The following is a 26,955-nucleotide window of genomic DNA, read 5'->3' as shown; positions in this document are numbered from 1 at the left end:
AACAAACCTGTTTATTCAAAGTAGAATCATAGTAGTAATACATTACATACTGACAACTATTATACAGTTCCAAAGGACATACAAATAATATATTTTCACCTTATGTTATCTCTACACTACAAACAGTATAAACATCTTGATAAAATAATCACAGTTATCAATAGGACTTGGCATCTGTAATGGATGCCTGGCTTAAACTTCTATACAAATCGTGACTTAATTATGTATTGAGGTATTGCAAAAATAGTCAACAACTAACACTGCTTCTGAAGCTTATGTCCTAAATATGCCCTTAGATCTAAGATTCTCCCTAAATCATATACATTCAGTTTGATAAAGAAGTAGTAGGGTCTACTGCATGTTCAAATATTGTGTACGACCTACTACAACTATCTACAAGGCTGACATCAAAACCTTGATTTGTGACAGCTATTTACCTTTTTGTAGTTAAAGGCAACATGGATACTTTTCTAAAGTTAGCATATCCAAGTAAAATACAACAGTGCCATACAGCTTCCTTTACAAAAGTTAAAGTTCATCATCCTTCACACACTCTCAGTTATACGTTAGTGCCAATCTAACAAAAGACTCCCACTACTGAACCCAAACCATCCACAAATACCAATTTTCATACTATTGTGTTGACCAGGGGCGGAATGGCCATCTGGCTTTTCGGGCAAATGCCAGATGGGCTGGTAAATGTTTAGACCAGTATGCCTTTCTAACTTGGGTTTTTTGCACAAATTGATCATTATTTGGCTAACAATGGGGGCCTCAATGAAAAAATTGTCCGGAGTGGGGGCCTTGAGGAAAACAGTGGCCAGTGTGTTAGAAATGCCAGGGCAAATTACTGGTCCCAGTCTGCCCCTGGTGTCGACCTGAACCTTACTATATTGGCTTAGATATTTTATTTTCACAATGTCATTTCCAGCATTGTTCCAGCAACTATGGTGGAAATACACCAAGCAATTGCAGTACAGCTCAGTTTGCCTTGGCTTGGCTCAGTAGTGTTAAGGGTAAATCAAATTTAGTCAAAGACCATCATCTTCACACACAGTAACTCTCCCCCAGTCCCCACTAGCAGCTGACGTCGTACACCTCTGTGTCCTGCTTGTTCTTCAGCTGTGAGCAGGCGGTAAAGGAAGGACATCTGGGCCGAATCTTGAAGCTGAGCAGCAGAGCCATCCCCCCCAGCACCTGTACACATCCCCCCACCCAGCCGAAGTAGAGCGACCCGGCCGGGTGCAGAGTGAGCTGGGGCAGCCTATGATGAGGTCTGTGGGGGGGTGTCTGCTCCATCCCCAGTATTCCCAGGTTGTGTGTGTACACCCCCAGTGCGGTTAAACTCAGCAGGCCTGACAGCACCACTAGCAGGCCTCCGGCCACCGCCACGCTTCTCAGGGGCAGGTCGGTCCAGCACCTCACCCCCACACTGGCCAGCATGATGCCCGCACCACAAAGGAACAAGGAGCTGAGCACAAGGCCTTGCGCCAGCCTCACCTGTGGGTCGCTCTGGTAGGCGCCTTCTACTGGCCAGCACTGCTTCAGCTCCGAGTGGGCCACCTGCAAGCAGCTCTCCCATAGGCCATCGGTGCGCAGGAGGAGGCGGGGCTCAGCCCCAGCCACGCCCACCAGCTGGGTCTGCCCCTCCCTCCACTGGGGCGTGATGGCTGCCATGAAGACCAGCACCAGGCCCAGAGGGGCGAACACGATGCCCATCACCATGGAGGCAGGGGTTTGCATGTTGCTGCTGGGTAATGGGGTTCTGGATGGGCTTCTGGTTAACGGAGTTCTGGGGGATTTCTGGGTAATGTAGTTCTGGACGTTCCCCTCTAAGTGATGGTGGTTATGTAGGTCGTCCTGTGGTGTAGGTTGTCCTTGTTCAGAGAGAAAGGATGGATGGTGGATCTGGGATGGTGGCCAGGAGAGTCACAGACAGTAGACGTTGGTCACACCTTCAGGTAGGACACCGTCAAGCTGCAATGAGGAAAGAGGAGATAAGACATTACCTCACCCAGTACAAAACCGTTTAGCGCTGACGCAAATATGACTGACTGTCCTCTGATCACAACCTCCAATGGACCTCATTTGGAACGTGCTGAATTTCATCCCCATCTCTGAGAGATCTAATGGTCTTATATCTGGTGTTGTAACTGTCTAAGTGACTGATCTAAATGGTTCCCTTTACCTTGCTGTGGTGTTCTAAGCGTCCTTCACTCCTCCCTGGGCTGAGAGAGAGAGAGAGAGAGAGAGAGAGAGAGAGAGAGAGAGAGAGAGAGAGAGAGAGAGAGAGAGAGAGAGAGAGAGAGAGAGAGAGAGAGAGAGAGAGAGAGAGAGAGAGAGAGAGAGAGAGAGAGAGAGAGAGAGAGAGAGAGAGAGAGAGAGAGAGAGAGAGAGAGAGAGAGAGAGAGAGAGAGAGAGAGAGAGAGAGAGAGAGAGAGAGAGAGAGAGAGAGAGAGAGAGAGAGAGAGAGAGAGAGAGAGAGAGAGAGAGAGAGAGAGAGAGAGAGAGAGAGAGAGAGAGAGAGCGAGCGCATATGGCTTCAGTGGTCTGCTGGAGGCTAGGAGAATCGAGATGCCCCTCTGTTGCTAAGATACACTAACCTGGCCAGTCTCACAGCCGCTTTATTACACTTAGAAACGTCTGACCGCAAGATACATTAGTCAATGAGAGTGTGTGAGTGCATGTATATTCATATGTGTGTGTGTGAATGTGTGTGGCGCATACGCATGTGTGTGGCGCACACGCGTGTGTGTGTATGTGTGTGTTATACTTTTTGGTAGGGATAGTGAGGAACAGTGAGTAGTGACTTTGGTTGTATTGAGGCTAGGATGTCATTGGGTTGTTCTACTGTCTGAATGCTGAATGAGCTGATCAGTGACGAGAATACCCAGGGAGCTGTGTGCAGGCACGTACACACACACGGAAAATCGAGGAACAAACATCACCCGGGTACAAACAACATCAGTCACCGTCATATGATGCATAGGGCTGCATGACAAACGTGTCCTAATAAAGAGATGTTCTAATCGAAGACATCAGGGCCATGTTCAGTAGGGCACACCATGTTGAAGTGTTTTGAAACGGCAAATAAAAATGAGCATTTCTTATTGGTCAAGTCCATCTTGTCCCTCCCTATTTTCAGAGAAATAAAAATCTATTTGGTGCCTAATAAACACAACTTTGCTCTTTGATCCCACTTTGTGACAGTTTCTATCCACCCTAAGATAGTTACCCTCTTAATTAATAGCAATCTAAAAGTATTCCCTTCATGATTTGCCATATAATAGCAATTACCACGCATGCATTAGTCATTTGATACATTGTGTAAAGTGCTTCAAGGCATCAATTAAACGCTAATTGCGTTGTGTGTGACAATATCATATTAGCATCTAAGTGGCTGCCATCATAGAAATATAATTACTAGAAGGGACATTCCCATTCAAGCCAATTATGCCATAATGGTTGGACTGGTAATTCTATTTCTATGGCTGCCATATGGCAGATACAGATGCTGCTAGACTGCAGCATAGATACAGTTGCTCGGTCTGTATCAGTGATTCTTCACTGTTTCTGGTGATTTATTTATTAAAGAAGAAGTCCTACTGAGCCCCTTCCCACTAGTAGTGTGTGTGTTTATGTATTTGTTGTTGCGTACATGCACGTGTACGTGCATTCATGAATGTGTGTGTTTGTGGCATTTTCACTCCCGCTACTGTTAAATAACCTCCCACCTTGTGTATTTCTATTTCCCCTAACGCTGCTGTGTGTGTCTGTATGTGGGTCAGACTAATTACAGGTAACATGGGGAGATTGCAATGGGAGTTTGTCTGCAGCCTCCGAGGCAGATTGTTGATCTGTGGGTTTGGATGCAGGGTGGATGAAAGTACACTGATGCTCTGGGGAGATTATATAATAATCGTTACTAAATAATTGTTACTCAATTGCATAACTCCTCTCTCCCCGGGTTATCACTAGTTAACACAGCCAAAAGTCAAAATTGGCTATATCGTAAAAAATCATGAAAACAAAAATGCAGTTTCTGGTGTTAATTTAAGGTTAGGGTTAGCCATAAGGTTAGCATTGTGGTTAAGGTTAGGGTTAAGGTTAGGTTCAAAATTACATTTTAAGATGAGAAATTGTAGAAATAGGCAGGGTTTAAGACTGTGCTCTGGTAAATAGTGACGACTGCACACAGTTCCTCCATGCTGTTTATTATCTCAGCATGCTGTCAATTCATGCACAACAGATTCTTACAAAACAAGAATGATGGTGCTTTCCACGTTGCTTGCAAATGTAAATCCAGATGTTTTCTCTATAGGCTACTATTAGTTTCTGTATATTTCTCTCTGCAAAACGTGAGTTAGTTAATCTAAGGAAGCTGACATGAGCCAAACATAATGCTAATTGCTATTATGGCTGGCTAGCTAAATGCCATTTAGCTAAATGCACTATCTGGGACAAAGCAAACGTTACCTCTAATACAGGTTGCTACCAGTGGTGGTGTAGATCAGCATTGTTTGTGCCATGGCATGTTCTGAATCAAATAGCCTATTTTAAAATCTTTGTTTAAATGTAACATCTATTCAAATGTGATTAGGGTCCCCTGGGAAACACTGACCAACACTTTGGTTCCTACCCTGTCATAACTGCTACCTGGCTTTTTCATTTGTTGTCATGCCAAATAGCACCAACCATATAATTAGAATAATCATTCTATTTCTATGATTCCAACAGTTGATGGAAGTGTTTTGATCTACACTGAGTGTACGAAATATTACTAATACTAATACTAATATTGAGTTGCACCCCCTTTTGCCCTCAGAACAGCCTCAATTCGTCGGGGTATGGACTCTACAAGGTGTCGAAAGCGTTCCACAGGGATGCTGACCCATGTTGACTCCAATGCTTCCCACAGTTGTGTCAAGTTGGCTGGATGTCCTTTGGGTGGTGGACCATTTTTGATACACACGGGAAACTGTTGAGTGTGATACTGTGGCTTGCGAAAGTGTTCACCCCCCTTGGCAATTTTCCTATTTTGTTGCCTTACAACCTGGAATTAAAATAGATTTTTGGGGGGTTTGTATCATTTGATTTACACAACATGCCTACCACTTTGAAAAGCCACTGGGATTTTTTGCCCATTCTTCAAGGCAAAAATGTTCCAGCTCCTTCAAGTTGGATGGGTTCCGCTGGTATACAGCAATCTTTAAGTCAAACCATAGATTCTCAATTGGATTGAGGTCTGGGCTTTGACTAGGCCATTCCAAGACATTTAAATGTTTCCCCTTAAACCACTCGAGTGTTGCTTTAGCAGTATGTTTAGGGTCATTGTCCTGCTGGAAGGTGAACCTCCGTCCCAGTCTCAAATCTCTGGAAGACTGAAACAGGTTTCACTCAAGAATGTGCCTGTATTTAGCTCCATCCATCATTCACTAAATTCTGACAAGTTTCCTAGTCCCTGCCGATGAAAAACACGGTGTTCTTGGGGTGATGAGAGGTGTTGAGTTTGCGTCAGACATAGCGTTTTCCTTGATGGCCAAAAAGCTCAATTTTAGTCTCATCTGACAAGAGTACTTTCTTCCATATGTTTGGGGAGTCTCCCACATGCCTTTTGGTGAACACCAAACGTGTTTGCTTATTTTTTTATTCATGCAATGGCTATTTTCTGGCCACTCTTCTGTAAAGCCCAGCTCTGTGGAGTGTACGGCTTAAAGTGGTCCTATGGACAGACACTCCAATCTCCACTGTGGAGCTTTGCAGCTCCTTCAGGGTTATCTTTGGTCTCTTTGTTGCCTCTCTGATTAATGCCCTCCTTGCCTGGTCCATGCGTTTTGGTGGGCGGCCCTCTCTTGGCAGGTTTGTTGTGGTGCCATATTCTTTCCATGTATTAATCATGGATTTAATGGTGCTCCGTGGGATGTTCAAAGTTTCTGATCTGCACTTCTCCACAACTTTGTCCCTGACCTGTTTGGAGAGCTCCTTGGTCTTCATGGTGCCGCTTGCTTGGTGGTGCCCCTTGCTTAGTGGTGTTGCAGACTCTGGGGCCTTTCAGAACAGGTGTATATATACTGAGATCATGTGACACTTAGATTGTACACAGGTGGACTTTATTTAACTAATTATGTGACTTCTGAAGGGAATTGGTTGCACCAGATCTTATTTAGGGGCTTCATAGCAAAGGGGGTGAATACATATGCATGCACCACTTTTCCGTTATTTATTTATTCAAATTGTTTTAAACAAGTTATTTTTTTCATTTCACTTCACCAATTTGGACTATTTTGTGTATGTCCATTACATGAAATCCAAATAAATATCCATTTAAATTACAGGTTGTAATGCAACAAAATAGGAAAAACGCAGAGGGGGATGAATACTTTTGCAAGGCACTGTATCTATGCATAGTCACTTTACCCCTTCCTACATGTACAAATTACCTCGACTAACCTGTACCCCCGCACATTGACTTGATACCAGTACCCCCATAGCCTCGTTATTGTTATTTTATTGTGTTACTTTTCATTTATTTTGTAAATTATTTGTTTTACTTTAGTTTATTTAGTAAATATTTTAATAACTCTTTCTTCAACTGCATTGTTGGTTAAGGGCTTGTAAGTAAGCATTTCACGGTAAGGTTGTATTCAGCGCATGTGACAAATACTATTTTATTTTATTTGATGATGGTATGTTTGAATTGCTTAATTAACTCAGGAACCACACCTTTGTGGAAGCAGCTGCTTTCAATATACTTTGTATCCCTCATTTACTAAAGTGTTTCCTTTATTTTGGTAGTCAACAACTGCTAAATAGGTTTCCTCTTGACATCCAACTTTTAGCCACAGGATTTGAAATAGAAGGGAATGGCGAGATGGCTGTGTGGAGGATCTGCCTTGACTTGCTTTCTTTTTGGCTAGCCAGCTACACTGAACAAAAATGTAAACTCAACATGCAACAATTACAAAGATTTTAGTGAGTTACAGTTCATATAAGGAAATCATATCAGTCAATTGAAATAAAATAAATATAGGCCCTAATATATGGATTTCACATGAGTAGGAATACAGATATGCATCTGTTGGTCACAGATACCTTAAAAAAGGTAGGGGCGTGGATCAGAAAACCAGTCAGTATCTGGTGTGACCACCATTTGCCTCATGCAGCGTGACACATCTCCTTCGCATTGAGTTCATCAGACTGTTGATTGTGGCCTGTGGAATGTTGTACCACTCCTCTTCAATGGTTGTGCGAAGTTGCTGGATATTGGCGGGAACTGGAACACGCTGTCGTACACGTTGATCCAGAGCATCCCAAACATGCTCAATGGGTGACATGTCTGGTGAGTATGCAGGCCATGGAAGAACTGGTTCATTTTCAGCTTCCAGGAATTGTGTACACAGATCCTTGCAACATGGGAGCGTGCATTATCATGCTGAAACATGAGGTGATGGCATCAAGGTATCTCTGTGCATTCAAATTGCCATCGATAAAATGCAATTGTGTTCATTGGCCTTAGGTTATGCCTGCCCATACCATAACCCCACCGCCACCATGGGGCACTCTGTTCACAACGTTGACATGAGCAAACCGCTCGCCGACATGACGCCATACACGCTGTCTGCCATCTGCCTGGTACAGTTGCAACCGGGATTCATCCGTGAAGAGCACACTTTTCCAGCGTGCCAGTGGCCATCGAAGGTGAGCATTTGCCCACTGAAGTCGGTTACGACGCTGAACTGCAGTCAGGTCACGACCCTGGTGAGGACGACGAGCATGCAGATGAGCTTCCCTGAGAGCGTTTCTGACAGTTTGTGCAGAAATTATTCGATTGTGCAAACCCACAGTTTCATCAGCTGTCCAGGTGGCTGGTCTCATCCATGTGAAGAAGCCGTATGTGGAGAACCTGGGCTGGTGTGGTTACACGTGGAGAAATGCTCACTAACAGGGATGTAAACAAATTTGTGCTCAAAATTTGAGATAAATAAGCTTTTAGTGCATATGAAAAATGTTACTTTTTTTATTTCAGCTCATGAAACATGGGACCAACACTTTACATGTTGCGTTTATATTTTTGTTCAGTATAGTTAAGTTTGCCACGATTGCTAGCATGCTAGCTAACTGCTTCTAAACAAAGAACATGATGTCATGTTGCAAGCAGATTTCAATAAATGTTTTAAAACAGTGGTTTTGTCAAATTTATGCTTTGGCCAGAACTACAAATAAAGGACAGGTCAACAACATTATTTGGGTATGAGTTAACAGAATGAGGTTTTAAAACTGACATGGGACAGCTACTTTAACCTACTTTACACTTTCACTCTGGCAAGTATTGGAAACTGTGACATTTTCACCAGAAATATTTTGAATCATAGACAATTCCACACTTTTTAAAGTAATTTCTATCCTTTTCCCTCTCATTCTTTTGACATGCTCACCTTCATGGATACCAAAAGATGATCAAGTACAAATGAGCAAATGCGGCCCCTGATGACACCTGTGTCTGTAAGGCTGTGTTTAAACAGGCAGCCCCGTTCTGATATTTTGCCAAAAGATCAGAGTTGGGCTGTCTGTGTAAATGCTGTCTGTGTAAATGCAGCCTAAGACATTGAGCAGCAGGACAAATTCTACATAAGATACAGGAGTTGACATAGCAACTATCAGAATAAAAATCAGGCAAAACTATTAGAAATGCGATTAGGGACTGAATTGAAAGATGAGGAAAAGGTGAAGCGAGAGGGGTAACTCGGTCCACAATCTGTCTCCTCCAGCAGGTGGCATTTTTTTGTTTTTTAGCCCATCAAGCGAGTAATTTTTGTATGGAGGTCAATGAGAGTGTCAAATTTGGTCAACAAAAAATGTAATGGTTTATTTGCTACGTGAGGATTATTTGATTGAATAGAAGTTCTGTGATGTTTAGGTTGTTACGAATGTACTGATATAAGTACACACACGTAGCATAACGGCAACTTTGAGAAAAACTATTTTATATCGGAGTTCTGCCTGTTGTTCACACAATATCTTCCTTCTCATTGGCTAGAATGGTCCCACATGGTCTCGCCTCATCTCTCCTGCCTCTTCCTCTCTGAGGACAGTGAATCCCATTGTTAGACATGAGACTTGACCATCTCGTCATTATATACGTATCACTGTGAGGACTCAATACTCTCTCTAAGCGAGTTTTGTTTCTCATCAAGTTTCCTATGATTCACAAACATCCCCCTACATCCACACACAATATTTCCCTCTTTAGCCATCATATTGATTGCACAGTAAGCCATATCTAATTAGAAGGATACACTTACCATTCAGTTGAGGTAGTAGCCGGCTCCACGTCTCGCCTGCTCCTCCTTCTCTGTCCATCTGCACACCTTACGTTATTCCCTCTAGTAGGATCCTATGCTTGCCCTATCCATCTCTTACCCTTTCTCTCTCCTCCCCTCTTTCACTTGTCTCGATCTCGAGTTACAGGAGGATGGCTGTGTTAGATCTCAGATGCAGCCGAGTGTGCATTCAGCCTCTCTCTCTTTCTCTCTCTCACATTTCTATTTCTCTCGCTCGCTCTCTCCTTCTGTCTCTCTCATCTCTGGTACCCACTGGATGCACAAACCCTCTCTTGCTGTCGTACCCTTCTTCTTTAGTCCTCTCCCTTCACTTTCTCTTTCTCTTCCTCTCTCTGTCTCCTCTTTGGTACCCAGTGAAGGATGTACATAGGTACGTGTGCTGCCTGCTATATAAGTTGTGTCCAGTCTGGAAGCAGCTCGCATGCCGGAACAAAAGGGTAAGGATAAGGAAGAGGCAAGAGGGTTCATCCAATAAACTGGTTAAACAGACAGACAGGCACACATGTTCACATACACACAGACTCATGCATACAGTACACTCATGCATACACACACACACCCGCTCAAGATGATAGAGATACTTAACCTTATTGTTAACAGAATAAGAATTTGGTTTGTGATGTCTGATATAAAATAGCAGACATGGCTAGACACACACTTGTACATGTATAAGCAACAAGCTCTCGCAGTCTCACTGCAGAATTAGAGGTTTATCCATGTTTTTGACACTCTGGGTTTCTCCTTCAGTCCTCCTGCTCAGTATCATTCCGTTTCTCAAAACATCAAATGTCAAAGTTGCTCCAAATGTCAATTTTTGTAAGGTTAAGGTTTGGGATAGGTCTAAAACAAAACACTGGGAGTGAACACGCAACCTTCTGATCCAGAGTCATGGGATTACTAGAAAAACCCAAGCCTACTTGGTGGTAATAGTGCTCACTGTTGCCCCTAGTAGCCAGTGTTAAAGGCATTTCCCGATGTCCTGCGGACATGGATAGACGTTCAATGTTGAAGTCACTCGAGCGATCTGACTGGTATTAACCCAGCTAGCACATTAGGTTCCTTGGAAGTTGTGAGGACGTACATTTTTCGTTTCCCATTGGTTCTGGGAACGAAGTGATACGTTTCCTGACCGGTAAAATTGAACGTTTTTTAAATGTTCTGAGAACAGAAGTGAAAATCTCGCCTGTTCTGGGAACGTTAATTTTTAGGTTGCAGTGAGGTTCTGAGAACATTTTACTATGGTTCCCTGAAAGTTTTTCTGGGAGGTTTTATTATCGTTCTGAGAATAAATTATAGGCTATATGAAGGTAATTAAATAACGTTCTGAGAACATGTTTCAATAAAACTTTTAATAACACTGCTAACTGAAATGTCCACATAAGAAACATATGGTTCCCAGAATCTTGTGGGAAGGTTGTATTCAAAATAACCATAGGACAACCACGCTCTCACCAACCTTGAAGAAACATAGTTCTCAGAACGTTACGTGCTAGCTGGAAAGTGCCTGTGCTATAGGCTATAGGCCTGCTCTGGTCTAGGGTATTCTTATCATGTTATCATTCTGTAAGATTTGAGTTTAAGTTAATGAATCTTATGTCCTCTTCCAACTTTAACATACTAAAACCATTAAAGACAACCCATCTTTTTTTTGTATTTTTTGTATTTTCCTTGAAAAACAAAAAAAACGAAGAGTATCAATACAAAAGGATCGCCATGCTAAAATCATAACATACATTACAGGGATATAGCCAGAGCATTGAAATGTTGCAAAAACATACAAAGAAACTCAACTGAAAGATTTTGACAGTGGTTGATCAGGCTTCAAGTGGTTCAGGCACAGTGGCTTAGGGGAAAAATTATGTGGTTACACAATACAACATAGAAATGTGTACAGTCCTTTACGAAGGAAGGCCACTCAGGTTTTTGTGAAGGCAATACTCGCTGAAGTGGGAAATGTGTGACTTTGGTTCTAAAAAAGTCCCTGGTGGGAGAATTCTAGGGTGTGAAACTAACAGGCTACAGCATTATACTATTGGTAGTACCATTATAGCAAACATAATGGTCAGAGAAGTACACCGATGTAGGATCTTAATTTGATCAACCTGTTGCAGGAAAACTTTCCTGCAATGCAGGACATTTAAAACTCATAGTGTATTTGAGGTTTAAAAAGGCTTTTGAAGTTAGTCATTTCCACTTTGAGATTTCACTTGACTTTCCCCTACGCAAAATGTATCAACCCCTACAAAAATGTCCATTAATTATAATCCACATAATAATTCACATTCCCTGTTGCTGCAGGATTATTTTCCTGCTGTACTAAACTGGCTCAAAGTAAGATCCTACATCTGTAATATAGCGAAAAACATATATAATCCCACACAATGGCATCATTCCCATTACTTGAGATCCCTTGGAAGAAATGATAAGTACATGACAAGCAGCAAGAATGGCAGTCTTTGAAAAAGTTGACAACATACATGAAATGGAAATACATAGCTTTTGGAAAATGGGTTATGGTATCGCTGTATGTCTCCTCAAAGAGACAACTCATATGTCATTAATTTCTATTTACATTAAATATTTACAGCATAATTCATCATAATTGCTCTGTTATAAAATATATACCACAGTAAAAAATCAGAAGGGGGTTAAATGGTATTTACAAAGGCAGTGACTGGCATCGCTATAAAGCACTTGGTCTGAAGTCGGTTCGATGGTTGTACTGATGGTGGGTGTAGCTTGTGTCTTCTTTGGCCCCATTGGTCTTTGCCCTCTTGGCCTAGCCAATAGTCTCTCACAGAGTAATGCTTAAAGGGTTGAAATCGGCAGGCAGTTTGATTGGCTACACCTTGCAATGGGGTGGGCCGAACATCAAAAATGTCCTCTCCCTCTCTTCATAACTCCATGAGAGTGACCTGGAACTGACCGCCCATGATTTCAGAGATCTCTATGAGGAATGCCGAATGGTTGCTGTAGTGTTCAATAATGTTGTCATCCATGTTGACGAATATCCTGAAAAATAAACAACAGACAAATAACAGATTAATCTCTTGTCCAGGCTACATGTTATGTAAATTACCTGTTTTCTGCTGTCTGGCTGATACATTTTGTAGTCACGAAACAAAAGAGTGAGAAGCCTCCAAATCTCTCAACACTGCAGACAATTAATCAGGCCAGACTAATTTTCCCATAGGGCAAGCTGTCTTTACGGTAAGTAAAGCTCTGTTGATAATCAAGCGAACAGCCTGCTCACGCTACCCGGAGGGAAGGGACTGATTGAAGACTATAAGCGGAATGAGACTGCTACATAACCTGTTGGGTTCTCCATTCAAACCCCCAGGGCATACTCAACTTCAGTTAAAGTTATTAGAGCCTTTCAGGCAGTGTGCCAGAATAACCTCACGACATTCTAGGTGACAGCGATCTACTCCATCTAGTCAGCTTCAACAGATGACTGCCTCTGAACATGTTAGTTACACATCTTCATTGATATGAATTATTGTGTGAAGACACATACTACAGGCATACTTTACTGCTTAGTGGTGGATCTGAAGCTTAGGGAAATGTCATCTATACAGTAAACGTAAAGAACTTCAATGTACACTGTAAAATTAGAAGAGTATATAATTTTTTTCCAAAGACTATGGCCATGTCCAAATACGCCTACTTGCGTTCTAAATAATAGGCATTTTAGGTATGCGAAAATAGTATGTTTTATAGTATGTGAAATTTCTATGTGAATTTGGTCAGGTTGCCAAAAAAGTTAAATATTGCAGTTTTAAATGCCAGGATGCTATACTCATTTAGGCTTCTCATCTAGTATAACTCGCTGTACACTATTAAGTAAGAGAATGGTCTTTCCAAACTTGTGTGTTTGACAACAGCTGATAATCAGCTGATAATGAGATAACGCGCTGTACCCAAATGAATGGCGGGAATCAACGCAACTGCACATTAGATGACAGGTTCTCAGAATAGGTGAGCCTAGTATGTTGATATTTGTTGATTCGTTTTTACTAAACAGTACATTCTAAATAGTATGTAGTACGATATTTTAGGAAGTATTTGGCAAGACCGATTTCGGACACGGCCTATGGCTCAAGCATTGAAAACAAAATGGCCACTATTATTTAATTTCATGGTTGACATGCTGCCAATAGGGATACCAGATCTTCCTCAAAGGCTAGTCCTATTCAATGTCAACCACCTGGCCTCCACATTGTTGCGCAATAAGGTGCCACCCTCTGCCTCAATAAAAAACCCTTGTCTATCATAGTATCTATCTCTTTTCACTCTACAAAGTAAATAGACCACAACACTTCTTGGTGTACCTACGGGACGGGTAGATCAGATTAGAGGAACATAAATACAGTAAAGTAAAAGAATAGGGTGACACATCCATCCAAATCTTTCTGTCCTGTGTTTTTTGGAAGAGCTGCAATTATCACATTCCAGGAGACAGAGCTAGCTAGCTCACCTAGCCGGTCTGTCAACTTTAGTTGCCTTCCTTACTGAGGAAAGACTGACCAAAATTAAACCAAGATTCAACCTAGCTGACAAGTTTTGCTTGTCAGCAATCAAGTACGATGCATTTTGCAGGAAAGAGAAAGGGTCTTCCCCAAACTGTTGCCACAAAGTTGAAAGCACAGAATCGTCTAGAATGTCATTGTACGTTGTAGCATTAACATTTCCCTTCACTGGAACTAAGGGATCTAGCCCGAACCATGAAAAACAACCCCAGGCCATTATTCATCCTCCACCAAACTTTACAGTTGGAACTATGCATTCGGGCAGGTAGCGTTCTCCTGGCATCCGCCAAACCCAGATTCGTCCGTCGGACTGCCAGATGGTGAAGCATGATTTATCACACCAGAGAACGCGTTTCCACTGCTCCAGAGTCCAATGGCAGCGAGCTTTACATCACTCAAGCCAATGCTTGGCATTGCGCATGGTGATCTTAGGCTTGTGCACGGCTGCTCGGCCATGGAAACCCATTTCATGAAGCTCCCAACGAAAAGTTATTGTGCTGATGTCGTTTCCAGAGGCAGTTTGGAACTCGTAGTGAGGTGTTGCAATCAAGGACAGACGATTTTTATGCGCTACGTGCTTCAGCACTCGGCAGTCCCGTTCTGTGAGCTTGTGTGGCCTACCAATTCATGGCTGAGACATTGTTGCTCTTAAACGTTTCCACTTCACAATAACAGCACTTACAGTTGACCAGGCCAGCTCTAGCAGGGCAGAAATTTGACAAACTGACTTGTTGGAAAGGTGGCATCCTATGACGATACCACGTTGAAAGTCACTGAGCTCTTCAGTATGGCCATTCTACTGCCAATGTTTGTCTATGGAGATTGTATGGCTGTGTGCTCGATTTTATACACCTGTCAGCAACAGGTGTGGCTGAAATAGCCTAATCCACTAATTTGAAGGGGTGTCCACATACTTTTGTATATATAGTGTATCTTAAACTTGATTGCTGACAAGCAAAACTTTTTGGGATATGTCAACAATAGACAAATGAAACAAATATCAAAAGAGAGTTTTTGGGTGGAGTTTTCTTTTAATCAAATCCGAACAATTTCCCTTCAACTTACTGTATCTTGCTAATGTTACATGCTAATACTATTGCTAATTATGTAGCATAGCTAATGCTAACACTTATTCCTCCTGATGTAAAATAAATAAATAAAAAACACAGATCAATGCAAGGCCTTGGCTTAGAAATTAACTTACCCTCTTTTGCATTTCTTGTAGATTTTCCCAATGGTGTCCTGTTGCATGCCATACTTTTCAGAAATCTGAGAAAGGATCAAACGAAAGATGAGTGTCACTGTCAACTCTACAGTATCTTCTCCTGCTTGATGGATGAGATGCTTGGATGATGACAACACAAGGTTGAATAAGGAAGGAATAAGTACCATGAATGTACTACCTACCGTTTGTCTTAGGCCTTTCAGGGTTGGGCTGCTGAGCATGAGAGCATCAAACACTTCCTCTGACTCTGTTCTCACGTACAGGAGCACTGCAAAACAAGAAAACAGAATACTTCAGGTTGTGTGTGTGCCAGACAAGGACCACAGCATTGCTTTGTTTTACATATTGACCACTCATTATTCTTTGCCTCATACTGTATGTATTATCTGTACAACAGGCTTGGGTTTGGCCAATTCCATTTCAATTCAGTCAATTTAGGAAGTGCACTGTATTTTCAATTCAAGAATTCTTCTTTACCTCTCTGTTGCTCCTCGCATCTGGCCTGCTTGCTTGGTGGTGGGCTACCACTGCTCTGGTCCAGTCTATCTGGGTACGGTCTCTTCAGTGAGCTCTTTTCAACCTCCTCCAATGTTGTGGGGGGTGCCTACACAAAGAAAAGGAGACAAGTAAAATGATTAGGTACAAATCCTCCGTATCATTTATTGCTTAATTTCCCATCCCAGTCATTGTATGGTTGTAACAGCCATGAGTAGGAATGTTATTATCATGAATCTGTAGATATGCACATGAATGGTGAAACAGATGCAGATAGATAAAAAGGTTCCAGACCTGTCTATCTAAATGATCAGAGATGTTCGTTTCACAACCTGTCAGTGAGTCACATTGTATATTATAGGACAGAACATTTCCAGACTATTTTACTAGTCGAGATAATGTTAATGTCTCTCCGCTCTAAAGATGTTGAACTTTTCTACAAAAGTTATCTAAGACATATTATCTTTGACAGATGGAATGATTTATGGTACTCAAGTCTTGAAAATCCCCCCACCTCCAAAATGCAAGTTACCCCCTTCCCCTTTAGCCTAAAATTAGGTCTCATCTCTACCTTACTTTTCTCTCTTAAAGCCGTGAAAATGTATGCACTCTATGTTCTGTCTAGTAAGTGTGTGTTCATTAACACTAGGGAAATAATGCTGTAATGGGCTAGCATGCAGACCTTATTAGGCAGACTGAGCACACACACACACACACTCTCTCCCTCCCCACTTCTTAAAGCCCAGACTGTGGGAACTAAAGGCCTGTCAGAACAGCAGCCCTTACCACCTCCACTGGCTTGTGTCAACAACACTGAAAAGGAGGGCTTGTGTGTGTGTGTATGCCAGGTGTGTGTGTGTGTCTTTGTCTCAGCCCCCGCAGGTTAATCCGTGTGTCAGTCACACTTGAGTCGAGTTTCGAGTCGAGGAAACTGAACGGCCCACCAATTAGATCGTCTGATCTCGGCGTCTGTCTCTCCTCACTCTCCCTGACACTCTCCCCATCCCAACCCACTTTTCCCACAGCAGTTTTTCCCACAACATTTTTTCCCACACTATCCCTTTTTTCCCCTCTGTGCGCCACAGCCTGGAGCTACAGTCCAGGGATAGCAGGGAACATGACTCAACTCACTGTTGTGGTGGTGAACTCCAAGATCCCTCAATCCCAGAAAGAGAGAGAGAGAAGAAAGGAAGGAAAATAAGGGGGGAGAGTGGATAAGGGATGGGGGGAACCTACCAGGCCGCAGCGCTGCATGTTGGAGAGGTGTATCTCTGGGATGAAGAGGACAGGGTTGGTGACGTGGTCCTCCAGGGTTTTGAAGAAGGTGCTGTCACTTCCCATTGAGCTGGACACTACTGACTTGTTGGCTGAGGAGGGAGAGGAGCACACTGGGTTAGAATTGGCATTATAGACTGGCCTAAGATATAAAGAGCTGGTTTTCCGGGTGGCTCTTTAGTCTAGGAGTAGGGTTTACCTGAGTCTAGGAAACTGGCTCCATGACATTATAATGCACCACTAGCTGTGATACTGAATTCTTCTCTTTAAGAAAGAATAGGCCATTATTCATACAAATGGGACTAAATCCCAAAATTATAATTTTGTTAGAAACCCATGAGGTGTTAAATTACAAACACAGACTGAAAATGCAGGATTTATTTCCTGCTTAGGTTAGTGTCTGGTTCCACTGCTGATCTAATCAAAGTACATTTTCAGTCACGTAATGGAGTTGAGTTGGACTTGGGAAGGCCAAGCTTCATGATAAAAACAAATTGATGAAAGATACCCAAACTGTAATTAAATGACTTATTTGCATGTGCTGACACACAACATGATGTATTGGTGTAAGATGTCCCCTGGGTTTACATCCGTCATTGGGTTAGTGTTTGTTGGTGGATGTAGGTTGTCATTATTTTAGTAATAAGAGCCTGAGGTACACTTACTGTTGCTTGAGTCGATGACTGTCTTGACCCTCCTCTTGCTCCTCTTCCTCTCCTCATCCCTCATCTTCCTCTCTGCACCCTGAGGAGAAAGATACAGACATACATGGTCACAACTCTACTCTGACACTTTTACCCGTCATTTAACTAATGAGTCGTCCATACAACAGGTGCATTTCTTTGAAAACAAACAAAAACAAATAAATCCGTTTTTATGTCATGTATGAGTTAGCCTAGCTAGCACTGTGGATAGAGATCTTTACTGACCTTATCGCAGAAGATTTTGACCTGGCAGGCCGCTCTGTGGATGAGGCGGTTGGTGCCGGTGCTGAAATCATAGGTGTCGATCTGGAGGTTGAGAGGAAGCCCCTTCACTCCCTTCTGAGAGGAGAAGTCTGTGCTCAGAGAATTAATGCCAATGTACACCTGGAGAAGAGAGAAGAAGAGGGTTAACAGGATATCAGACAACAGTTGAATTGGAGAACTTTCTAGAACTGTTTTGCTGCCCTGTAGTGCTTTCCTGCAGTCAAATGGCCTAGTGGCCTCATGGGTGAAATGTTATTAATATTCTTTATAATTTCATAAAACATCATTTAAAAAAAGCAGCAGAAAATCAAACGGTTTTGTTATATTTCAGTCTTCTCTGATGACTATAAAGTGTAATATTGGCACACAAACTCAACATTGAATACATTTCCACTCTATATCTGACATGGTACAGGTGTCTTCTTTTTTGTAAGCCCATAACCATGTTTGAGGTGTATACTTTAGTTTCATTTTAAATGTGTTTAAGACTACCAAGAAACACTGTGTGACCCTGATTTAGCCCACTGCAGTAAAAGGTTAAAGCTCCTTGCACAGTAATTGGAACCTTAAAAATCAATAAAGCGTTGACACAATTCGCAATTGTTCTACAGATTAATTTTTTACAAAACAAACACTAGGAGTCTATGGACACGTGGTGTAATGACACCTTTTTGGATTGGCAACCCCCTCCAATGTGGACAAATGTACAGACGTACAGTATAGCAGAAAAGTCTAGAATGTTTCCACTGGTTGTGTCTTGGTAAGGTTTTAGGATATGAGAGGCACTGATTTGAACAGACTATTGTGAGGGGCCTGGAGTGGAAAGGGATGCTTGTGACAACAGGTGTTAATTAAAAGGAGCTTTTCTCTCTCATTCCTTCCAACCCGTCCTTTCCCTTCTCTCTCTCTTTCTCGTTCCCTCTTTTTCTCTCCCTCTCCTGCAGTGAGTTTTGTTGCCCCACCCCTATGCCCTGGGGGGCAGTGAGCAGATTGCAGTAAGCGCTCTCGACGTGACGCTCTTGCCTTGTGGTGACAGGCGCACCGGGGCAGCCACATGCCAGGGATTCCTCCCCTCCCAACCCTCAGCGCTCCTTCATCGCCCCATTTCAGCTCAATGGGTAGCGTGGCTAGGTAAATAATAGGGGTGCGCCAAGCGTTACGACTTTATCTGTGTGTGTGCCAGTGTGCGTGTTTTCCACTGCTGCTCCAGTTTCCTCACTGCTCTTACCTTAGCATCCTCATTGGGGTTCCAGATGAAGGACAGAGCGTTGAAGGCCACCTCTTCCACGTGGCTGATGCCACTGAAGACCTCTTTGTAGTCAGCTAGAAGATAAATAGAAAGATATTATTGATTTAGTTCAGAAAAACATTTCTGGAACGATTGGAATAGTGATTGTCTTTCATTGAAGCGGTTATCTGTTCTGAAAAGACACAGGCTTACGAAAAGCAACAACAAAAACAACAACTGATAAAAAAATCTTCCAGTCATTGGCATTTGTTGTTGTAGATGTTGACCTATGGCATTTCTCCATGACATTCTTCAGAGAAGACAACGGGAAATTCATGTCACTGTCTGTTTCTATACTATGCATGTGTTTGTGTGTAGACGGTCAAAGCTGTGGTGCCATACCGATGTCAATGACCCTCTGCTTAACGGTCGGCTGCCGTGCGTGCCAGTGATTCCAGCACCTCAGCTGGATCTCTGCGCTCTTGTCGTTCTCAAACACCGCCATGACCACCGTCTGGAGAAAGAGAACCATAAAAGAAAGAAAGAAAGAAAGAAAGAAAGAAAGAAAGGGAGAGAGAGAGAGAGAGAGAGAAGGGCCATCAGACAAGGTACATTTTGTGTAGGTTATACGTATTTGTGGGTGTGTCGTCGACTTTGAGAAAGGCACGCAACTGGGCACGTTTCATTCAGACATCAGCCCCTGCATTCATCATTTTAAATCCCCAATTCTCTCCTGCCATTATCACCAGCTATTAGCAGGGCTTGTGTGTGTGCTCTCTTTTCACTTGATAAAAGAGAGTGTTGTCACCCAGCCCTTTGGCACCACACCTCTCCCCCTGTTCTCCTTCTGACTTAGTCACTAAGGACTCAGGGCCTGACTAACTGGCTGACATGCATTGGGTTTGGCCCCGCCAGACACCAGTCGAAATATGCAATGGCCCGAGAACTGAGCCTGGCGGAACTCCAAAACCGAAACAGCTCATCACAGGGCGAGAGAACAAGTTTCCCACCCCGATCCACCACGACTTTGTTCAGATAGTCAACAATGGAGAACCAAGATAATTTTTTTCGGGAGATTCCTAAGGAACAGACATTCACTGGGGTTGTGTCAGACAGAACATCCTATGGGTAAAGGAAATGTTATTGGGTGATGTCATCAAAGCTTGACTTACCTTGACTTTGTTGGAGATCAGGCTGGCTGAGCTGTCCACCCCTTGAAGGGAGATGGGGTAGAACTGGCCCTTGTTGAGGTAAACCATGGGCAGCTCGGATGACTTGTGCTGGGTGGCTTGAGGGGCTCCCAGAATGAACTGGAAATCATTCCTGGAGACAGAAAATAACAGAGAAGAATGTTAATGGCCAGCATTATGCTTTGCTTTGCCATTGGAATTTTACCGCCATTGCTTTATGAGTTATACACAGCTCAATTATATTAATTATCTTTAGCCTAATAAGCATTAGCGATACTGGGCGTAGTTCAGTGTTCAAGCTGACATGATGACTTTGAAGTCATCACACAGGTGTTCTAATTTGATCTGATTCCCGGGGCAAATAGCTACCTGTATCTCTCTGGAGGGGATTTGGTGTAAGAGTCAGAGTAGACTGGGCTGTGCTGCTCGGCAAAGGGATCGCTGTAGGGTAGAGCCTGTTTCAGGGCAACACAAGAAAAAAAGTGATGAGAAGATGGAATATGAAAAGGAGAAAAAGAAAGAGAGAGATGGAGGGAGGGCAACTAGAAGTGAAGGGGAGATGAGACGTTGCCAGAGATGAAAATGTACAAACGACAACACCAGTTGTGATATAGACAAAAAAACAAGATGGCTGCTCTTCTTGGGGCTGTAAACTTACCTCAGTAGTGGCCTCAGGGAAGGCTGTCTCTGCGGGCCACTTCTGGGAGAGCAAGGAGTCGAAGATGTTGTTGATGACCTGCTTGTCATAGGTGTCGGCACTGGTGGTGAGGGGGAGAGGGTTTTGGGGGACAGAGGGGGGACAGAGGGATATAAGCTTGCTGTTCAGCTCCAGCGCCTCCTGGGGGTGGCTGGAGGAAATGTTCTCGGACAGCAGCTTCATAATGTTGGCTGGCGTCTCCAGGGAGACCAGCTCGGGGGAGGAGCCAATCATAGTCCTGGATTGGGGGAGGGGGAGGAGTTGAGATACAGGACCAACCCAATTTGACCACCCCTTTGATTGACACTCAATAAAATCAATGGGGTTGTCATGTACTCTTGTGAGAAACACTGATTGTCAATAGTACTGCCCTTCCTTCAAATAAACTCCAGCTCTTTTATACAGTAGCACATACAGCAGCACACAATTACAGACTGTACAAAAAATGTGTCAAAGTCAATAAAACATGAATAAAGCCAGTTTAGTTCTCAGAGTCCACTGAGCACACAGTGCTACTGAAAGTGAACTAAACAGAGCTGGGCAGGAACTGTTTACCGCCTAATCCCGAAATGTTTTCTCTCCTTATATGAGTTTCTCTGTTGGACTGGCTGCTGTGTTTGACGGGACAACAGCATGCCCCACCGACGGCCATTTTTCAACCCAGACAAAAGAGAGGGTGAGAGAGCGGCAGAGCTGGGACTGCTTCTCCTCCTTTGTGAGTCAGAGTGTTGTTCGGGGGTGGGAGGAGGATGATGAATAGGAGGAGGAGGTGTACCACAGCCCATAATCCCTTGGGGCTCTGTTTGACATGGGGATTAGCCACCAGCTCACCCAACTCTAACCTCACCAAAGCCCTGCCTCTACCGCTTGACTCCATGTCAATGGGCTTGACTTCATGACATGGGAACTCCTAATACCACCCGGCAACCACCTAAAATCCCTTTACCCCCTTCTCGTTCCCATAAGCACACCCCTTTAGTGTCTGCCTCTCTCCCTAGATTGACAGGTGGCTATCTCAATCAAGTCCATGCTCTTGGTAGTGTTAACAATTGCTCCGATGTCAATCTTACCTCTCTGATGGCTTGTACATACTGCTGCCTCGGCTGCATGCAACCATTTTCTGTTCTTTGGGTGTCTGTGAAAAGTGAAACAACAACCGTGAGTATTGATACAGCACAATACCTATAAATAGGACTCAGAGTTGAACTTAAACAGGAGGTATAACACACAGACACACACACAGTTACCTTGCACTGGTCGTATGTGAGTAGGCTGTCTGTGTAGGCCCAGGAGTCCATGATGTAGTTATTGTAGCGCTGGTAGTTGAAGCTCTCGTTCTGAAGGACCAGTCCCAGAGTCCTGCAGCAAACAGACCAGGAGAAACATCACATTAATAAACTTACATTATAGATTTATTACAGATCAAAATGGTAGGCTTCCCATTCAGAAAGGGGCATTACAGTGAAGGATTTAGTAATTCAATAGAGAATCCCAATACAGATGTTACAATAGAGAATCCCAATACCGATGTTACAATAGAGAATCCCAATACCGATGTTACAATAGAGAATCCCAATACCGATGTTACAATAGAGAATCCCAATACCGATGTTACAATAGAGAATCCCAATACCGATGTTACAATAGAGAATCCCGGTCTAGAGTTTCACCACTACACTGTTATGTAATTCAATGCATTACACGTTGTTATTAACCAGCCCCTCTAACACATTCGGGGGATACCGGTTTCTCTTTCCCCATTGTGTGTTGTACCCCCTGGGTTAGTGTCAACACAGCCTATGACAGGCCAGTTTAAATCATGAGTCGGCTTTAAATTCACAGCATAGAGGAGGGACGAGAGAGAGAGAGAGAGAGAGAGAGAGAGAGAGAGAGAGAGAGAGAGAGAGAGAGAGAGAGAGAGAGAGAGAGAGAGTGAGTGTAAAATATAACATGGAGAAACCCGACACACACTTTTCTAAAAACACACCTTTCACATGGGGGTCTCATTACACAATGTAGAGAGAGAGAGAATGGGGGCCTGAGTGCCTGATTTCTCACCCTCTCTCTGGAAGTCTAACTGACTCACACTACTGTACAACAGAAGATGATTAAACAAGTCAACGCTTGCATCATTTTCTATTCTGGCACTCAGCAGAAAAGAACTCCACTACATCCCCCCTCTGTTGTTGACTGTCTCCGTGAAATGAAAACTTGGATGAGCAAGTTTTTAAAACTAAACGACGACAAAACAGAAATCATGCTCATGGAACCACAACTCCCTCATCAGGAAACTGGGTCAACTCAACATGACAATGGCTGCACCATCCACTCCAACTCCACAGTCAGGAATCTTGGTGTTATATTTGACCACACTCTGTCATTTCAATCCCACATCCGGAACACCACCAAGTCAGCCTTCTTCCACCTCAAAAACATCTCACGACTCAGACCCTCTCTCATTGACCCCACTGTTGAAACCCTCATGTACACTTTTGCAACGCCATTCTCTACGGACTCCCCGCCAAAACACAGGACAGACTTCAACATATCAAAATTCAGCATCACACCAGACCTTGGTACCACATCACCCTCAACTCCACTGGTTCCCAGTTCACATCAAGATCACATTCAAATTGCTCATGCTCACCAACAAAGCACTCAATGGACTGACGCCCACATACCATACTGACCTCCTCCACCCCTACACTCCCACCTGTTCACTGCGCTCCTCTGACACTGGCCTCCTCACCATCCCTCGCACCAGGCTCCGCTCCATGGGAGACCGGGCTTTTAGCAGTGCAACTCTGGAACTCCCTCCCTCTCCATGTCAGAACCTCACAATCCATACACAAATTCAAGTCCACACTAAAGACACAACTCTTCACACAGGCTAACCCGGATTCTCTATCGTCTTAGCTTTTATTCTCTATCTAGTTCACTTCCTGTCCTTGTGTTTAGTGTATTTTTATATACTTACTTATTTTAATGTGGGATTTTAACTATTTTTATCCTGCTGATTTTCTTATGTATGTAAAGTGACTTTGGGTGTCGTTAAAAGCGTTTACAATCAAATGTATTAATACAAGTCCAAACACATTTCCCTTAAATAACACATTCTAGCCTGAAACACCAACTCGAACCCCATGAAACATAGCATGTCACAGAAAAAGTTGTCAACTTACTCAATCTCTTTGGTCATGACTCCTTTCCAAGACAGCAGAGTTCAGGTTTCTTTAGGTAAAGTCTCCTCTAGTGTGTTTGTGTGTGATTGTGAAAGGCTGTCAGTCAGTCTTAGCAGAGCAAAGCAGACTTGTCCCGCTGAGTGAGCTTGTTTGATTCCTGTCCACACCGGCTCCCCACATTTATTTCATGCTAACAGGTAGCTTTCCTCACTCGCACCTGATTGGCCGAGGGCTCTGGAGACAGGTGCCTGATAGGACAGGTGTAGATGGGTTAACTGTTTCAGTGCTGGTGAGAAACCAGGTGTGAGTTGTGGGTACTTAGCAGGACAATGCTGGGCAGTGTTTCACGCATCTCATTAAGCGTTGAAGAAAAGAGTGAGATTGGCTTCTCCAAGGTGTGAAATGCTTCTTATTTAGAGTGAGAAACCAAAGAGTTTTTGCAGGAACTAGGCTTTAAAATGGTAATGATAATTCAGTATCATTATTTTCTCTCTCTGAGTCTACACTGTTGAGAAATTTCAATTGGTGGTTTTGGTGCCCTTATTTGCTGGGATCAGTGTTTGTAATTGTTATTGGCAAACTATTTGATGGGAGTAGTTGAGAGTAGTGGTTCAATACTTTATATTTGGGTAGGATTTGTAAGGATGTGTTACATTGCATATTGAATTATCCACAAGAGGCACAAAATAAAGATGATAATATAGTCCCTACAAAGAAACACCTTTTCATGTGTTTAATGAGGATAAGTGGATTTCTGCAATAGTTGACAAAAAACATTTGCTGATTTACATTTTTAAGAATTAGGTTAGGATTTTTTCTGGTTTGGATTTTGCATTTCAATATAGATAAACCTGAAATATGTATTCTTTCAAATCTGGAAAGAAATCCGAGTGAGAGTTCATCATTCTCAAAGGCAATACATCTTTACATATTTCACATTTAATATGAAATATCACAAAGATATATGATTGTATTTGAATGTAGTTTATTTCTTTAGGCTTATTACCATGTGATTACAGAGGAAACTAAATGGCAGGTGAATAGGAAAGGGAGTCAGCCCATCCAGCACAGACCAGAATATACAAATGATATGATAGCTTAATTTATTCACAATTATTTCACAATGAGTTATGAATGGACTCACTTTAAGGATCTTATATAATTATAACGCTCTTCCAGCCAATGTGCACTGGCCTCATCCACCCACACAGTTTTCGTTCCTTTCTGAAGAACCAAAAAGAAACACGTGCATCTCAGAGTAGGAGGGCTGATTTAGGATCAGTTGTGCCTTTTAGATCATAATAAATATGATTCCTTTTTTCAAACCTTTTTTTTAGCCAGGCATATCCTGTACAATATGAGTGTAGTTCCTGTATAGAACAATAAATGCACTCATGTGGTTTCCCTGTTGGAAGGATTCCCTTGCCTTTTTATAAAACCCTGCTTCTAGTTCTATAGTCCTTGCTTTGAATAGTGTGTGTCAGGGTTGGGGTCAGGGTCAATTCCATTTCAATTCAGTCAGAAGATGAACAAGGGCATTTCAATGAAGATGTTGACTACTTATTCAATCGATTTCAATCCACTTTCTGAATGGATGGAATTCAAATGGAATTGATCCTGACTCCGGTATAAACATGCCATTCTGACCATCTGTGCACTGAAGATATACAGCTCTGGAAAAAATTAAGAGACATTTACATTTTAGTCATTTAGCAGACGCTCTTACCCAGAGCAATTAGGGTTAAGTGCCTTGCTCAAGGGCACATCAACGGATTCTTCACCAAGTCGGCTCGGGGATTAGAACCAGCGACCTTTCAGTTACTGGCACAACGCTCTTAACCACTAAGCTACCTGCCGCCCCAGCAGAGACCACTACAAAAATATACGTTTCTCTGGTTTTACTATTTATAGGTATGTGTTTGGGTGAAATTAACATTTTTGTTTTATTCTATAAACTACTGACAACATTTCTCCCAAATTCCAAATAAAAATATTGTAATTTAGAGCATTTATTTGCAGAAAATGACAACTGGTCAAAATAACAAAAATGATGCAGTGTTGTCAGACCTCGAATAATGCAAAGAAAATAAGTTCATGTTCATTTTTAAACAACACAATACTAATGTTTTAACTAAGGAAGAGTTCAGGAATCAATATTTGGTGGAATAACCCTGATTTTCAATCACAGCTTTCATGCGTCTTGGCATGCTCTCCACCAGTCTTTCACATTGATGTTGGGTGACTTTATGCCACTCCTGGCGCAAAAATTCAAGCAGCTCGGCTTTGTTTGATGGCTTGTGACCATCCATCTTCCTCTTGATCACATTCCAGAAGTTTTCAATGGGGTTTCAATGGCGTCCTTCACAAAGACAAATCTGCCCGATTCCAGCATTGCTGAATCACCCCCAGATCATCACCGATCCTCCACCAAATTTCACAGTGGGTGCGAGACACTGTGACTTGTAGGCCTCTCCAGGTCTCCGTCTAACCATTAGACGACCAGGTGTTGGGCAAAGCTGAAAATTGGACTCATCAGAGAAGATGACCTTACTCCAGTCTTCTACGGCCCAATCCTAATGATCTTTTGCAAACCCCAGCCTGGCTCTTCTTTGCTTCTCATTGATGAAGGGCTTTTTTCTAGCTTTGCACGACTTCAGCCCTGCCCCTAGGAGCCTGTTTCGAACCGTCCTCGCCGTGCACTTCACCCCAGCTGCCGTTTGCCATTATTTTTGTAGGTCACTTGATGTCATCCTACGGTTGTTGAGTGACATTTGAATGAGTTGGCGGTCATCCCGGTCAGTAGAGAGTCGTTTTCGCCCTCTGCC

General features: G+C 42.8%; 2 protein-coding genes across 3 annotated transcripts; both read right to left on the bottom strand.

The window, feature by feature from the left end:
- Position 1: 1 nt before the first annotated feature.
- On the bottom strand, positions 2-9,688 carry cldn23l (claudin 23-like). 2 transcript variants are annotated; one of them, XM_041854366.2, is made up of 3 exons: positions 9,303-9,688; positions 2,189-2,228; positions 2-1,977 (listed from the first exon to the last, which is right to left on the bottom strand). In XM_041854366.2, the coding sequence occupies exon 3, from the start codon at positions 1,741-1,743 to the stop codon at positions 1,078-1,080; it is 666 nt and encodes a 221-aa protein (XP_041710300.1). In that variant the 5' UTR covers positions 1,744-1,977; positions 2,189-2,228; positions 9,303-9,688; the 3' UTR covers positions 2-1,077. The 2 variants fall into 2 exon arrangements, with proteins under 2 accessions (XP_041710300.1, XP_041710301.1); XM_041854367.2 differs by lacking the exon at positions 2,189-2,228.
- Positions 9,689-10,747: 1,059 nt separating this feature from the next.
- Positions 10,748-24,267, bottom strand: LOC121544429 (grainyhead-like protein 3 homolog). Its single transcript, XM_041854368.1, has 15 exons — positions 24,131-24,267; positions 22,196-22,307; positions 22,019-22,083; positions 20,910-21,186; positions 20,621-20,706; positions 20,234-20,384; positions 19,464-19,575; positions 19,062-19,156; positions 17,795-17,953; positions 17,531-17,609; positions 16,827-16,957; positions 15,573-15,699; positions 15,278-15,363; positions 15,075-15,139; positions 10,748-12,353 (listed from the first exon to the last, which is right to left on the bottom strand). The coding sequence occupies exons 1-15, from the start codon at positions 24,145-24,147 to the stop codon at positions 12,236-12,238; spliced, it is 1,680 nt and encodes a 559-aa protein (XP_041710302.1). The 5' UTR covers positions 24,148-24,267; the 3' UTR covers positions 10,748-12,235.
- Between the last annotated feature and the right edge of the window lie 2,688 nt (positions 24,268-26,955).

Source organism: Coregonus clupeaformis, chromosome 29 (assembly GCF_020615455.1).
Source record: "Coregonus clupeaformis isolate EN_2021a chromosome 29, ASM2061545v1, whole genome shotgun sequence".
NCBI classification, from domain to species: domain Eukaryota; kingdom Metazoa; phylum Chordata; class Actinopteri; order Salmoniformes; family Salmonidae; genus Coregonus; species Coregonus clupeaformis.
This window is presented reverse-complemented; position numbering and strand designations above follow the sequence as displayed.